The 16,598-nt window shown below is 38.9% G+C and overlaps 1 protein-coding gene across 1 annotated transcript; it reads left to right on the top strand.

Annotated features, from left to right (window-relative positions):
• The first annotated feature begins 1,744 nt into the window (after positions 1–1,744).
• On the top strand, positions 1,745–16,115 carry LOC104227764 (uncharacterized). The gene is made up of 2 exons (XM_070167086.1): positions 1,745–1,933; positions 14,913–16,115. The coding sequence occupies exons 1-2, from the start codon at positions 1,745–1,747 to the stop codon at positions 16,113–16,115; spliced, it is 1,392 nt and encodes a 463-aa protein (XP_070023187.1).
• The last annotated feature ends 483 nt before the right edge of the window (positions 16,116–16,598 follow it).

Below are 16,598 nucleotides of genomic sequence, written 5' to 3'. Positions count from 1 at the left end.
CTCACCTTGTTGACTCGGGGTGTTTTTCTTCGAGGGGGGAATTTTTGTCAGAAAAGCACCCCGATGCTCAGGACCAATGGGTGCATTCCTTGAAATTTACTTCTTCGATAAGAGAGGGACTCCTAGAGTCGGTGAAGAAAGACTATAGATGGGGGGAAAAAGGTAGTACTGCAGACACCTTCCCCAGATGAGGGTATTACGAACTGTGTCGAGGGGTTTCTGAGTGTGTTCACGTATCCTTTCACGCTGGGCCACGTTGATAGGGTTGTGCTCGACTTCTATCGAAAATACTAGGTTACTTTGGTGCAGATTCACCAGTCATTTTGGTAGATAGTGTTGATGATGAGTTTCTTTGTGCAGAAGGAATGGCTTGAATTTACGCTTAGCCGTCTTATCAGATTGTACCGACCTTTTCATCATCGAGTCCTGCTAATCTTACGATGCTGGTCGACCACGCCTATCATCGTTGATGATGAATAAGATGGAGATCGAGAGTGGATGAGTCGATTCGTCCGAGTACGGACCATTGATATTATCCCCGTGGAGTTTATGCCATTCCCTTAGGAGTGAAATTGTACACGTAAGTGGTATACTCGTGCCTTCTTAGTTTTGTTTATAGCAAAAGGGTGTTTCGTAAGTATTTCTTCATTTCTTTTTTCTGCAGCAATTTTGTAGATGCCGGGCGAGGTTCCCAATCTGCCGGATTGGGTTCGAAAGTTGGCGACCCAATCAACTTACAATAAGTGCAAGTGGCAAGCTTTATCTAAGGATAGGTGGGAGGCAAAATACTATGGTATGTGCCGTGCAATGTGTTCCCTACTTTTAGTTTAAAAATCACTTTCTCTTTCTGCGTGCTAACCCTGTTATTGTAGGCATCGGGGAGCTTTCTGAGGCGAGGTCGTGTCCCTTTGGGGGGGAAGAAGGATCGCTAGCTTCTGGGCTAAAGAATGATAATAATAAGCTAGAGATACCTTTGCAGGGCGTTGTAGCTCGGAACAAGGTGAACATGGGCCAGGGGCCCGGAGTGGAAGTATTGATTGAGCTTGCCGCGCCCGTGACTTTTGGTTTTGGAAAGGCGATTTATCCTCCGCTGTCACCTTGTTTTTTCGTTGGATGTACTTCGAACTAGCTTAGCAGATGTGCACTCGACCTTTGAGGAAGCACATTGGCTTCACTATGTGGTGAGTTTTTGGCACATGCCTTTCGAGTTTCGCGTCCTCCCTTCCTTAGTGAGTTTTCTTTTGCAGGCCTTTGACAAGCTTAAGTCCGAGCTGCTTCAATGTGAGGCCAGACCGTGGAAAGCTCTAGGTGAGGAGAAATTCTTGAGGCTCCTTTTCGGTGAAAGGGAAGTCGAATTGGCATACTTACGTTATGAGGCGAGTCGGAGCTCAAATTATGAGAGCTACTTGAGGGAGTAGGTAGTTTTGTCCTGAGCGAGCGGGCGTTCCTCCTTCTAGATCCTGAAGCTAATGTTTTGTTTATTCAATTGCAGAAAAAGGCAGAGGTCTTGGAGAGCCTTCGAGACGAGGTTGGCCGAACCAAGAGCAAGTATGACGAGTTAAAGGCTCAGGCAGATGCTCAGGCTTAGACGGTAGAGGGTGCTCCGGCAAAGGCTTCTGCCCTTGAAGTTCAACTTCGCTTAGCTCATGACAATAGCTTGGTTCGAAAAGATACGATTGCGAAGCTCGAGACCGAGCTCTCGAAGAAAAGGGCTAAGATTGTGGATGCCCGAGTTGAAGCTATAATGAGCCGAACAAAGGCTAACCTGAAAGTGAAGGTTTATTTGAAGGACGTTGCTGATGCTCAAGCTAAGCTGAGAAAGATCCTTGACCGCGAAGATAGGAGGAAAGAATACGCTCGGTGTATGTCTCGGAGGAAAACCTTCAAGGAGATTCGCGCTAGGGGATTTGACCTCTCGGAAGAGTTGGCGCAGGCGAGGGCGGAGGAGCGTAGTGCTCGGTAACTTCTGTTCGATGCCAAGAAAAGCGAAGGTGAGGTCGACGGGCCATAACCCCCCTTGTGGAATGTAGATTTTTCATTATGATTCTGCATATAGCATTCTTAAAGCACATTTGTGAATGGAGTTTGTATTTCTACGCATGTATGTATAAAGAAGAAACCTTGCGGCTTTGTTTCTCTTGCATTACTTTTTCCTTGATTTTAGCCGGATGAATTGGTCTTTGAGCTGAGGGTAATCCTTAGATTCACGGTATGGCCTTGAGGCTCATTGTACTGGCTCTAGGCTTTTACGTGCTTTTGCTCTTAGGCATATTTAGGCCAACTATTTTGGGCTCAGTCCCCGAGTCGGGCATCGACTCATGCTTGTTTGACCCTCAAGTTGTCGAATTTTAGGCTGGCGACAGTGGCTCTTACGCTTTTGGTTGATGCGACCTTTTAATGTATGTGGGCTGCGACAATGGCTCTTACGCTTTTACCCTTGGGCATATTTAGTTAATTGTTCTGGGTTCAGTCTCCGAATCGGGTTACAACTCGAGTTCATTTGACCGTCAAGTTTTTGAATTTCAAGTTGGCCCTTAGGCTCTTACATGCTAGGTCAGTACGACCTTTTATGTAAGTTTTATTTTTTCCTTGAAAAGGATTTTTTGAAATAATGTTTTCCTGATAAAAAACCTCGATTGTGAGTCGTTATATGGCGATGATCGAGCACCTCGGAAGGTTTGGCTCGCAGGATGAGTATCTCGAAGACAGTGTTTAGGAGCTGACATGGTCGAAGCTCTTTTGCCAATATCGAGGGTAGCCTATTTAACCAGTTCTTTCTGAAGTATATTCGAAGTAATTGAAGGCCTGTGATTTGTAGCGATGGTCAGGCGTCCCCGAATCACGTTAGTTTGGTTGATACAGCCTTGTGACCGAAGTCATTTGTGTTTGGCCGGAGCCTTTGCGTCCTGAGTGAATAGTTTCAGTATCTATATCGAGGGTATGTGTTACAACCCATATCCATACGCGTTAGTTCATGCCATATATTAGTTAACATAAATTCAAGAAGTAATTACCTTTGAGATGATAAGAAGTTAATCCTATTGGTCTTAAGTGATACAAGGGTGTATAAGGGTGATTAACAAGTATTAGAAGTTAAACGAATCAAGGATGTGGTAACTCATATTTTCAGGTAAACCTAGAGGTTCTTAATACACTCAAGGTCATGTATTAAAGTGTTTGAATCATATAATATCCGTATCATAAGTCTTGAAGTCAAACGAGTTATGAAACAAAAGTCGACAAATGTTGTCGCAACTTAGGTTCATAATTTTACTTAAACATTAGGTTAAATATTTCTAAGCTTTTCTCCTAATTTAGAAGGAATTACGGGGTGATCTACCTACCAAATTAAAGATCTACGAGTGTAGTTTCCAACGCATTAAACCGTTTGTCAATACAATCTCGGAGTATAGAGATATTCATATTTTCACAAGCCTGTGCAGATTGGTAGATGACAAGTAGGTGCATCACCTACTTGCCAAAATGATGGGACAAAATTAAAAGCCCTATGTCGGCCAAGAGAAGACTTTTAAGGGTTATGAACTCAGTTATTTCATCCATATTTCAGACCCTCAAAACCAAAGTTAACCCCTACAACTCCTCCCCAAAAATCCCACACAAACCCTAATCGATTTTCCATATCTTTCAAGTTCTATTTAAAGGTAAAACCTAGAGTTTGAAGAACCAAGGGAAGGTCTAAGTTATCCAACAAGTAAGGTAAGTTATTGCCATCTTTCATACATTTTTCTCTGCTGTGAATTCATGGTAATTCGTTCTATACATGTAAGAACTCGCGGGACGGTGATCGGAAGCCGTGAGTTCGAGTTATTCACTTGTAGCGGACTGTTTTGTGGACTGTTTTGTGTTGCTATTGGGCTGCATGTTTTACTACTATTTTGGGGAGTTTTGGAGGTTGAAGGGTGTGGAGAAATACCATATGTACGTAGGGTTGTGGGCTGATAGTTATTCACAACATTTCCGGGTCGTTTGACACGACTACGGTGGTCGTCGTATGTATGATGTAATTAGGTTGTGCGTGGACTGTTTTGGGAGGCTCAATATGTTTATTATTGATGTTGTTTGAGCTTTTTGGTGATTGTTTGGAATGGTGTGAAGTCATATATATAGGGGAGGTGCTGTCCGTTTCAACGTAAAATAGGTTGTGGTCGATACATAATAGTTATGACGCTTAAATGATAACAATAGTATCGTTTCTCTTATTGTAGACTAAGGAGTTGTGACAATTGCATAGCTTGTTATTGGGGAAGTATATACAAGGTATGTGAGGCTATACCTTTTCTTCTTTTTCACGACTCCGATTGTACATAATGTAATGAACGAGCTTCCAAAGATACTCTACTCTTAGAAGCTAGCAGTACTTACATTGCTTTCCCTCTTATGGAATGATTGATGTTAATGTTGCTTCTCTTATTCTTATGTTATCAATGTTGCTGGTACTTCCTGATTCTTATAAGGTTCGTAATGAAGAGTTGGTCCTAATAACGTGTACAGAGGATACAGACCTTATGTCACTCTGAAAGGTTTAGAATGTGATTCCATGAGTCGAGCATGCATTATATATATGTATCTATTTTACTCTACCGAGCCGCGCTATAGTCGGCCGGGTATGGCACCTATTGTGCAACCATTGATCAGTTGGGTTTTACCGAGCTCCATGTGGCCGGGTACGATTCTACCAATCCTTATGACCGCCGGGTACGTTTTTACCAAGCCTATTATGGTTGGGTACGATATGATGATGATGATGCCCACAGAGGCTTATGTTTTAAAAGTTTGTGTATACATACATATGTATCATGCATTTCATGTCAGTAGCCCTCAGAGGTACTCAGATGTTCCAGGTTGTATATTCTCTATCCCTGCTTACATTACTGTTCGTATTTATGGTTCCCTGCCTTACATACTCAGTACTTTATTTGTACTGATGTCTTTTTGTTTGTGGACACTGCATGTCGTGCTGCAGGCCCTAATAGACAAGCAGGTGCAGCTCCCCTACCACAGTAGGTTGTCCAGTTCAGCAGTGATTGGTGAGATCCCTTCTCCGGACTTGCCGTGGTCTTGGTATGCATATCTGTTATAGACATTATGGTTATGTCGGGCCCCTGTTCTGGCTATGTTGTAGCACTTATGTTCATTTAGAGGCTCATAGACAAGTGTCGACTCATGTATAGTTTGGTATGCCTTGTCGGCTGGTTTTTGTTGTATAGTCTTTCATGGAAGCATGGTAGCTCATACCTTATATGTAGTTTCTTGATTATCTGGTCATCCCCTGCGATGTATGTTCATGCTATCATATTTTATTGCTGGTTGTCCATGATCCAGGTCTACCATTTATATTGATCTCGTCAACCCTAAAAGATAATAAAAAAAGGTTAGATAAAATGTACGTTGGTGCTCGGCAAGTATGGTCGGGTGCTAGTCATGGCCCTCCAGTTTGGGTTATGACAAACTTGGTATCAGAGCAAGTCTGTCCTAGGGATTGTCTATGAGCCGTGTCTAGTAGAGTCTTGATTATGGATGTGTAGCGCGCCACATTTATAATTAGAAGGCTACATGACATCTAGGGTTGTTACCTTCTTCCTGAATCTAGATCGTGCGTAGAGTTGAGTCGTAAGTGTTTGTCTTTAATATTAACCTTGTTTTCTTTGAGCGATGCCTTTGGCTAGGAAGCAAACAATTAGTAGATGGCTTGATATAGCTGCGGGAGAGGGTACCAGTTAGGTGCCCCAAGCTAGAGCAGGCCAAAGTGAGGCTCAGAGTGAGATGCCGTCTCATACCTCATCTACCCCGTCTCCACCAAAGGATATTAGGAGGCACCCAGCACCTCCAGTTCCTCCGTCTGGCACTACAAACCAGGATATGTGGAGTGCTTTGCAGTTATTGACTAGCTTGGTAGCTGCTTAGGATCATAGGCAGAATACAAGTGCTGCTGAGAAACCAGTTAGAATGAGAGTTCGTGATTTTATTAATTTACACCTTCCAGTGTTTACCGGATCAGACCCCAAGGAGGACCCACAGACTTTTATTGACCAGGTTCATCGTACACTTCGGGTTATGCATGTTAGTGATACAGAGGCAGTAGAGTTGGCTTCTTATCGGCTACGGGATTTAGCGGTTCTCTGGTATGATAGTTGGGAGAGATCCAGGGGTCCGAACCCTCCTCCAGCTGTGTGGAAGGAATTTTCTGAGGCCTTTCTTCGTCACTACTTGCCAGTTGAGATACGACGAGCTAGAGCTGATAAGTTCTTGAACCTTAGACAAGGTAATATGAGTGTGCGAGAGTACAGTATGCAGTTTGATTCTTTGGCAAGGTATGCTCCCCATATGGTGGCCGAGATGAGTGATAGGGTGCATATGTTCGTGAATGGGTTGGGACCACATCTGATAAATGAGTGTACGACAGCCTCCTTGGTGGAGGGCATGGATATTTCCCGTATTCAAGCTTATGCCCAGACCCTAGAGGATCGTAAGCGCCAGCAGAGGGCAGTTAGGGAGCAGGATAGGGGCCAGCATAAGAGGGCGAGATTTGCAGGGTATTCTGATGACTTCAGAGGCCGCATCAGGCCACAGTTTTCGAGGAGTTCGGCGCCACCTGTAGCTAGTGCTCCTCCACAGTTTCAGAGGCCTCGATATGATCGATCCTATTCTGGTCCAGGTCAGAGTTCGCGGGCATCTGGCTCGCAACATCACAGGGATACTAGTCAGATGAGACCCCCAACACCACATTGTGATCAGTGCGGCAAGGCCCACTTTGGACTGTGTCGTCGAGGTTCTGATGCATGCTATTCGTGCGGGCAGCCTGGCCATATGATGCGGGATTGTCCTAATAGAGGAGGTGATGGTATGGCTCAGCCGACTGGATCTGTGTCTGGTTCTTCCTCATCAGTTCGACCTCCAGCACGGGGTTTTCAGCAGTCGACAGGTCGTGGTAGGGGTAGAGGTGCAGTGCCGAGTTCGAGTGGTGCTCAAAATCGAACCTATGCTCTAGTAGGTCGACAGGATCTCGAGTCGTCTCCAGATGTTGTTACAGGTATTATATCTGTGTTTTCTTATGATGTATATGCGCTGATTGATCCGGGATCTACATTATCATATGTTACACCCTTTGTGGCTAATAAGTTTGGCATTGAACCTGAATTGATAAGTAAACCCCTTGCGGTATCTACTCCGATAGGAGATTCTGTGATTGCTAGAAGGGTATATAGAGGTTGCACTGTGATGATTTGTAGTCGTCAAACCTCGGCAAATTTATTTGAGTTAGAAATGGTTGATTTTGATGTGATAATGGGAATGGACTGGTTGGCCTCATGCTATGCAAATGTTGACTGTCGTACGAAGATGGTTAGGTTCCAATTTCCGGGTGAACCCGTCATTGAATGGAAAGGGAACATTGCTACACCGAAAGGTAGGTTTATTTCCTATCTTAAGGCAAGGAAAATGATCTCAAAAGGTTACATTTATCATCTCGTTCGCGTTAGGGATGCGGAGGCGAAACCGCCTACTTTACAATCAATCCCTGTGGTCAACGAATTCCCAGATGTTTTCCCAGATGAACTCCCAGGCCTTCCTCCTGAAAGGGAGATTGAGTTTAGCATTGATGTGTTGCCTGACACTCAACCGATCTCTATTCCTCCATACAGAATGGCCCCGGCAGAGTTGCGAGAGTTGAAGGTGCAGTTGAAGGACTTGCTGGATAAGGGCTTTATTAGGCCTAGCACTTCACCTTGGGGTGCACCAGTCCTATTCGTGCGGAAGAAAGATGGGTCGTTACGGATGTGTATCGACTATCGACAGTTGAATAAGTCTACTATAAAGAACAAGTATCCACTTCCAAGAATTGATGACCTGTTTGACCAACTCCAGGGTGCCAAGTATTTCTCCAAGATTGATTTACGTTCAGGGTATCATCAGGTGAGGGTTAGGGAGAAGGATATTCCAAAGACGGCCTTCCGGACAAGATATGGGCACTTTGAGTTCTTGGTGATGTCGTTCGGGCTAACAAATGCCCCAACAGCTTTTATGGATCTCATGAATACTATATTCAGGCCCTATCTTGATGTGTTCGTGATTGTATTCATTGATGACATTCTAGTGTATTCTCGTTCGGAGGTGGAACATGCGGGCCACTTGCGGATAGTATTACAGACGCTTCAGGATCGTAAGTTATATGCTAAGCTCTCCAAATGTGAATTCTGGCTGAACTCAGTAGCATTCCTTGGCCATGTGATATCTGATGAGGGTATTAGTGTCGACACTCAGAAGATCGATGCAGTAAAGAATTGGCCGAGACCTACAACACCATCAGAAGTCCGCAGCTTCCTAGGGCTAGCAGGATATTATAGGCGGTTTGTGGAAGGGTTTTCCTCTATATCATCACCATTGACTAAGTTAACACAGAAAGCTACCAAGTTCCAGTGGTCTGACACTTGTGAACGTAGTTTTCAGGAGCTGAAGAATCGATTGACATCCGCACCAGTGCTCACTCTTCCTGAAGGAACAGAAGGTTATGTGGTATATTGTGATGCCTCAGGTATAGGTTTGGGGTGCGTATTGATGCAGCGTGGGAAGGTGATTGCTTATGCATCAAGACAATTGAAGAAGCATGAAAAGAATTATCCAACCCATGATTTGGAATTGGCTGCAGTAATATATGCTTTGAAGATATGGCGGCACTACTTATACGGCATCCATGTTGACATCTACACAGATCACAAGAGTTTACAATACATCTTCAAGCAGAAAGAGTTGAATTTGAGGCAGCGTAGGTGGCTTGAATTATTGAAAGACTACGACGTCGAGATATTGTATCATCCCGGTAAAGCCAATGTTGTGGCAGATGCTCTCAGCCGTAAATCAATGGGAAGCTTAGTACATATTGAGGTAGGTAGATGGGGGTTGATTAAAGAGCTTCATCAGCTAGCCAATATGAGAATCAGATTGTTAGACTCTGATGACGGAGGTGTTACTGTACAGAATACATCAGAATCATCTTTGGTAGCCGAGGTAAAAGCACGACAATATGAAGATCCTATCTTAGTACGATTAAGAGAGAGCATTCAGCAGTGTAAAAGTATGGCTTTTGAGATCGGAAGAGATGGGGCACTGAGATACCAGGGCCGATTATGTGTGCCTAATGTGGCAGGGTTGCGAGAGAAGATTATGAATGAGATTCATCAATCCCGATATTCCATCCATCCCGGCTCGACAAAGATGTATCATGATGTCAAGGAGCAGTATTGGTGGGATAACATGAAGAAGTCTATTGCAGAATTTGTAGCCCAGTGTCCCAATTGTCAACAAGTAAAGATAGAACATCAGAAACCCGGTGGATTGCTTCAGAATATAGAGATTCCGACCTGGAAATGGGAGGTGATTAATATGGACTTCATTATTGGATTACCTCGCTCTTATCATAAGTTTGACTCCATCTGGGTGATAATTGATCGACTTACAAAATGTGCCCATTTTCTGCCAGTTAAGACAACTTACACGGTTGAAGATTATGCGAAGTTGTATATCAAGGAGAATGTTAGACTTCATGGTATGCCGGTATCTATTATATCAGACCGAGGAGCTCAATTTACAGCTAACTTTTGGAGGTCTTTTCAGAAGGGTTTAGGCATACAAGTGAATCTCAGCACTGCATTTCATCCACAGACTGACGGACAGGCTGAACGTACCATTCAGACCCTTGAAGATATGCTACGAGCATGTGTTCTAGATTTTAAGGTAAATTAGGATGACCATCTTCCACTCATAGAATTCGCCTACAATAATAGCTCCCATTCCAGTATTAAAATGGCCCCATATGAGGCATTATACGGGAGAAGATGTAGATCACCAGTTGGATGGTTCGAAGTCGGTGAAACAGAATTATATGGGCCAGATTTGATTCACCAAGATATTGAGAAGGTGAAAGTGATACAGGAGCGATTGAGGACGGCACAAAGCAGGCAAAAATCTTATTCCGATGTCCGACGTCGTGATCTGGAGTTTGAGGTTGGTGATTGGGTTTTCCTGAGGATCTCACCAATGAAGGGTATTATGCATTTTGGGAAGAAAGGTAAGCTGAGTCCAAGGTATATCGGGCCGTATAAAATTCTTCGACGGATTGGACAGGTTGCTTATGAGTTAGAATTGCCATCCGAATTGGAATTTGTCCACCCGGTATTCCATGTATCTATGTTGAGAAAATGTATTGGAGACCCTTCTCGAGTCATCCCTATCAAAGATGTACAAGTTACAGAGGACCTATCATATGAAGAAGTGCCAGTGGCGATATTAGATCGGCAAGTCCGCAAGCTGAGAACAAAAGATGTAGCTTCCGTCAAAGTATTGTGGAGGAACAAAAATATGGAAGAAATGACATGGGAAGCAGAAGAGGAGATGAAGTCTAAATACCCTTACTTATTCCAGAATGAAGATAACAAGGATGCTGGTGGAAGACAGGATACATTGGAAGGTGAAACGGCTCTATGAGGTAAGCAATAATTTGAGAATACTCCTCCTTAATACAAAATGGTGATATGTAGATAATGTAAATACGCATAATGCTTTGCATACTCTTGTAAAGCCATACGTTAAGTTAACCGCTTGCAAGTTTGTCCTCTATTTATGGGAGAAACTTGGCCGGAATCCACGATGATTTAAACTCCCCATGAAGCCTTAAATTAGAGGACGAAAGTTCCTAAGGGGGGGAGGGTGTTACAACCCATATCCACACGCGTTAGTTCATGCCATATATTAGTTAACATAAATTCAAGAAGGAATTACCTTTGAGATGATAAGAAGTTAATCCTATTGGTCTTAAGTGATACAAGGGTGTATAAGGGTGATTAACAAGTATTAGAAGTTAAACGAATCAAGGATGTGGTAACTCGTATTTTCAGGTAAACCTAGAGGTTCTTAATACACTCAAGGTCATGTATTAAGGTGTTTGAATCATATAATATCCGTATCATAAGTCTTGAAGTCAAACGAGTTATGAAACAAAAGTCGACAAACGTTGTCGCAACTTAGGTTCATAATTTTACTTAAACATTAGGTTAAATGTTTCTAAACTTTTCTCCTAATTTAGAAGGAATTACGGGGTGATCTACCCACCGAATTAAAGATCTACAAGTCTAATTTCCAACTCATTAAACCGTTTGTCAATACAATCTCGGAGTATAGAGATATTCATATTTTTGCAAGCCTGCGCAGATTGGTAGATGACAAGTAGGTGCATCACCTACTTGCCAAAATGATAGGACAAAATTAAAAGCCCTAAGTCGGCCAAGAGAGGACTTTTAAGGGGTTATGAACTCAGTTATTTCATCCATATTTCAGACCCTCAAAACCAAAGTTAACCCCTGCAACTCCTCCCCAAAAATCCCACACAAACCCTAATTGATTTACCCTCTCTTTCAAGTTCTATTTGAAGGTAAAACCTAGAGTTTGAAGAACCAAGGGAAGGGCTGAGTTATCCAACAAGTAAGGTAAGTTACTTCCATCTTTCATACATTTTTCTCTTCTGTGAATTCATGGTAATTCGTTCTATACATGAAAGAACTCACGGGACGGTGATCGGAAGTCGTGAGTTCGAGTTATTCACTTGTAGCGGACTGTTTTGTGGACTGTTTTGTGTTTCTATTGGGCTGCGTATTTTACTACTATTTTGTGGAGTTTTGGAGGTGGAAGGGTATGGATAAATACCATATATATGTAGGGTTGTGGGCTGATAGTTATTCATAATATTTTCGGGTCGTTTGACACGACTACGGTGGTCGTCGTATGTATGATGTAATTAGGTTGTGCGTGGACTGTTTTGGGAGGCTCAATATGTTTATTATTGATGTTGTTTGGGCTGTCACCACTATATTTGAACAAATAAAAGGAAAAGAATTGGACCTAAGTATAGACAAAATATTAGAAGTACCAACAATAAAGAATTGGTTTAAAAGAAAAAAAGAAGAATACTATGTAGTAAGCCAAAGAGAACATATAATAGACTGTAAATACATTAAAGGTAAAGCAAGAATACCAATTTTAAATAAAAAACTACTAAATAAAGAAATACAAGATATAAAAGCAAAAAACCCAATAAAATACGTACATTTAGGAGGAACAGAGAATAAAAGCATGTTTTAGAGAGGGAATAGATACCCCTATAGAAATATACTTGGCAGACGATAGAATTGTACAACCTATAGAAAAGAGTATAATAAGTGCAGTAATAGGTAACTTAATCTACCAAAAATTTAAATTCATAATAAGTGCTAACTATTCAGTAGCAATAGATGATAAAAATATAGACAAATCATTAGTACTATACTGGAAAATGTCTGGAATATAACTAGCACCAGGAAGTAAGATATTCACAGCAAGATGTAAAAATCTATATGTCTTAACAACAAAACATAACATAACAGCTAAAAATAAAATAAATAAATTAAAAATAGAAAATCCATTCGAAAGAATAGTATCAGTTATAGACAACAATGATTATAGTTATAAGGAAATGGATATAGAAGAAGATTTAGAAATAGTAAAAGAAAGATTAAGCACGTTAAAACGAACAAGTAATGAAATACCAGAGACATCATCAAGAATAAGTACATCAAGAAGAATAGATTACATAACTCCACAAAAATTAATAGAACAAAAAATAGAAGAAATAAACTCACACCATTATTATATAACAGGAATAATGGACCAAAGAAAATATTTAATATTAATAAATACAGGGCAAGAAGAGAATTATGTTATAAAAGAATTAATACCAGAATAAGAGATAGTGACAATAGAACAGCAAAATTCAGAGTTACCAAAAGCATTAAGAAAAAATGAAGAAACAACTGAAAAGGAATTAATTATTGGAGGAATACCAATATTAATAAATTTTAAAATATATCAAGGAGATAAAAACATTACACTAGGAATAAAATGGTTAGAAAAAGTCAAACCATATAAATTAGAAGATAGACAATTAACAATAAGTTATGAAAATAAGAAAATAATAATAAAAAGAACCTTAATATAATGCCAAAAATATATATACTTGCCAAAATAATAATAGAAGGATATTATAATAGATATTATACACCTATGATGGATACAGGAGCAGAAGCTAACATGTGTAGGTATAATTGTCTACCGGAAAGTAAATGGGAAAAACTAAAAAACCCCATAGTACAAGATTTAACAATGAGGGAAGTATGATAATATACAAAGCAAGGAATCTAAAAATACAAATATGGGATAAAATATTAACCATAGAAGAAATATATAGTTATGAATTCACAAATAAGGATATATTATTAGGAATGCCATTTTTAGATAAGTTGTACCCACATATTATAACAAAAACACATTGGTGGTTTACTACCCTGTATAAGCAAAGATTAGGAGCAAAAAGAGTAAATAATAAAGTGAGAAAAACAACACCCTGGATTAAGGGAAGTGAAAAAATTACCCAGAAATTAGAAAATATGACACAAAGCAACCATAATATAGAAATAATTATTTTCTCAATAAATAAGATAAAACTAATCCAAGATAAATTAGAACTACTATATAATGATAATCCACTACAAGGTTGGGAAAAACATAAAACAAAAATAAAAATTGAACTAATAGATGAAAATAGTATAATAACACAAAAACCTTTGAAATACAATTTTAATGATCTAACAGAATTTAAAATACACATACAAGAATTATTAGACAATAAGTACATACAAGAAAGTAATAGTAAACACACTAGCCCAGCATTTATAGTAAATAAGCATAGCGAACAAAAACGACGTAAAAGTCGTATGGTTGTAGATTATAGAAATTTAAATGCAAAAACAATAACATATAATTATCCGATACCAAATAAAATACTAAAAATCAGACAAATACAAGGATATAACTATTTTAGTAAATTTGACTGTAAATCAGGATTTTACCATTTAAAACTAGAAGACGAATCTAAAAAGTTAACAGCATTCACATTACCACAAGGATTTTACGAATGGAACGTATTACCGTTTGGATATAAAAATGCACCAGGTAGATACCAACATTTTATGGATAACTATTTTAACCAATTAGAAAATTGTATAATATATATAGATGATATACTGTTATATTCGAAAACAGAGAACGAACATATAAAATTACTAGAAAAATTCATACACATTGTAGAAATATCAGGAATTAGTCTGAGTAAAAAGAAAGCAGAAGTAATGAAAAATCAAATAGAATTCTTAGGTATACAAATAGATAAAAATGGAATAAAAATGCAAACACATATAGTACAAAAAATAATTAACTTAAATGAAACACTTGATACAAAAAAGAAGTTACAATCATTTTTGGGATTGGTTAACCAAGTAAGAGAATATATCCCTAAATTAGCAGAAAACTTAAAACCATTACAGAAAAAATTAAAAAAGGATGTAAAATACCATTTTGACGAAAAAGATAAAATACATATAAAGAAAATAAAAAATATGTGTAAAATATTACCAAAACTATATTTTCCAGATGAAAAAGACAGTTCACGTACATAGTAGAAACTGATTCTAGCGATCACAGCTACGGAGGAGTTCTAAAATATAAATATGATAATGAAAAGATTGAACACCATTGTAGATATTATTCAGGATCATACACGGAACCACAATTAAATTGGGAGATAGATAGAAAAGAACTATTTGGATTATATAAATGTTTGTTAGCATTTGAGCCATATATCGTTTATAACAAGTTTATTGTGAGAACAGATAATACACAAGTAAAATGGTAGATAACACGAAAAGTACAAGATTCAGTAACTACGAAGGGAATAAGAAGAGTTGTATTAAATATACAGAATTTTACATTTACAATTGAAGTAATAATGACTGACAAAAATATTATTGCAGACTACCTATCAAGACAAAGGTACCCAAACTGATGAAAGCCAAGAAACAAAAGATATATTTGCAATCCTTACTACTCTATCTTTACAGATGGATGGTATGGGAAAAAGATTACAACAGCTAGAGGAAAGCCAGTCAAGTCAGCAGCATGACTATAAAAATGCGGAGCTAAGTCGATCGGAAGACTCAAAACTTCCAGAGTTAGAAGGAGACGTTGGGAAACTCCAAAAAACCCATAACACGGTTGGTTTATATACAGCTGCAGGTACAAGTAAACAGCTTAACAAGAAGCCACATACCAATGTCAATTTAAACAACATATTTGATAAACCAATTACTCCGAAAAGGCGAAAAGAAACAATAGTTACGACACCACAAACCTCAACCTATGCCAACAGCCTACACCCAAACAAAAAAATATACAACCATATTACTCAAACTTATATTGAGAATATATACAAAATTCAAACATTTCTAAACTTGAACCCCAAAGCAACTACTACCACATATCCAACACAGGATTACCAAAAACTCCAAGGATATAATAGGCTTATTGCACAGCCAAAAACTAGAGCCAATTTAGTAAAAATATATTACAATTATGGATTACTTAGCACGGTATATACCTATGATGGGGAAGAGATAAGTGGAATACCAGAGCTATACAAAGCATTTATTACATTCAAAAGAATTACAAAAGGAAACTTATTTTTAATAAAATTCTATACAGCACCAGCTGAGATACTATATGATGAAATAAAACCTATTATACAAGTTGTAAAAATAGGCTTGACACGAGATATGATAATACTAGAAGAAATAGAACAACAACCAGAAATACCGAAAATTGAGATACCAGGTTTTTATGCCAATAAAAGAATAATTGGCATAGCAACTATTATCAAAGAGCTAGCCAACAATTATTTACAAGAAAATGCTATCTGGAGCTACTACTCAAGAGACCAGCTAATGATATATGCTAATTCAAGAGAACTACGACAAGGAGATATGGATAAAGTCCAAAAATGGATTTTATCATTACTAAAACCAGGGATACAGTCAACTACAAGAGCACTAAAGAAAGGATTTATTTCCAATGAATTATTGACAAGATACTGCAAACTAGTAGGACACAAATACCCAGATCATATATGTTCAAAATGCAACGGAGAAGATAACCATGTACCAGAAGTCCAACTGGAATGAAGATATCAGCAAGAAGACAAATGAGGAAGACAGCTATTGAAAACAAATAATGTAAAGAGTCGAGTCATGTAAAAAAGTCGTAAAGTAAATAGTACGAGTCATATTCATGAACAGTAAAGGTCGTTCATGAATAGTAAGAGTCATGTAAAAAAAGTCGTAAAGTAAATAGTACGAGTCATATTCATGAACAGTAAAGGTCGTTCATGAAGAGTCATTTGTGAACAGTAAGAGTCGTTTAAATTTTCTATATATAGTTTGTAAATCCGAGGAAGAGAGGAAACACCCTCACCTTTTCTCTATTATCTTCTCTCTCTTAAGAAATATCTGAGTTATATACAAAGTCTTTTTCAACTATGGAACATTCAAACGAGTTACAAGAACAAGTAAGTTTATTCATAATCATGTCTCACTAAACTTTTATATTCCTAATAATCTCTTGAATATCATAACTGTTTATCATGTTATAGTACTGTTATAAAGAAC

The sequence above is a fragment of the Nicotiana sylvestris genome, chromosome 2 (assembly GCF_000393655.2).
Source record: "Nicotiana sylvestris chromosome 2, ASM39365v2, whole genome shotgun sequence".
Classification (NCBI taxonomy): domain Eukaryota; kingdom Viridiplantae; phylum Streptophyta; class Magnoliopsida; order Solanales; family Solanaceae; genus Nicotiana; species Nicotiana sylvestris.
Note: the sequence above shows the minus strand (reverse complement) of the source record. Positions and strands in the feature narration are given on the sequence as shown.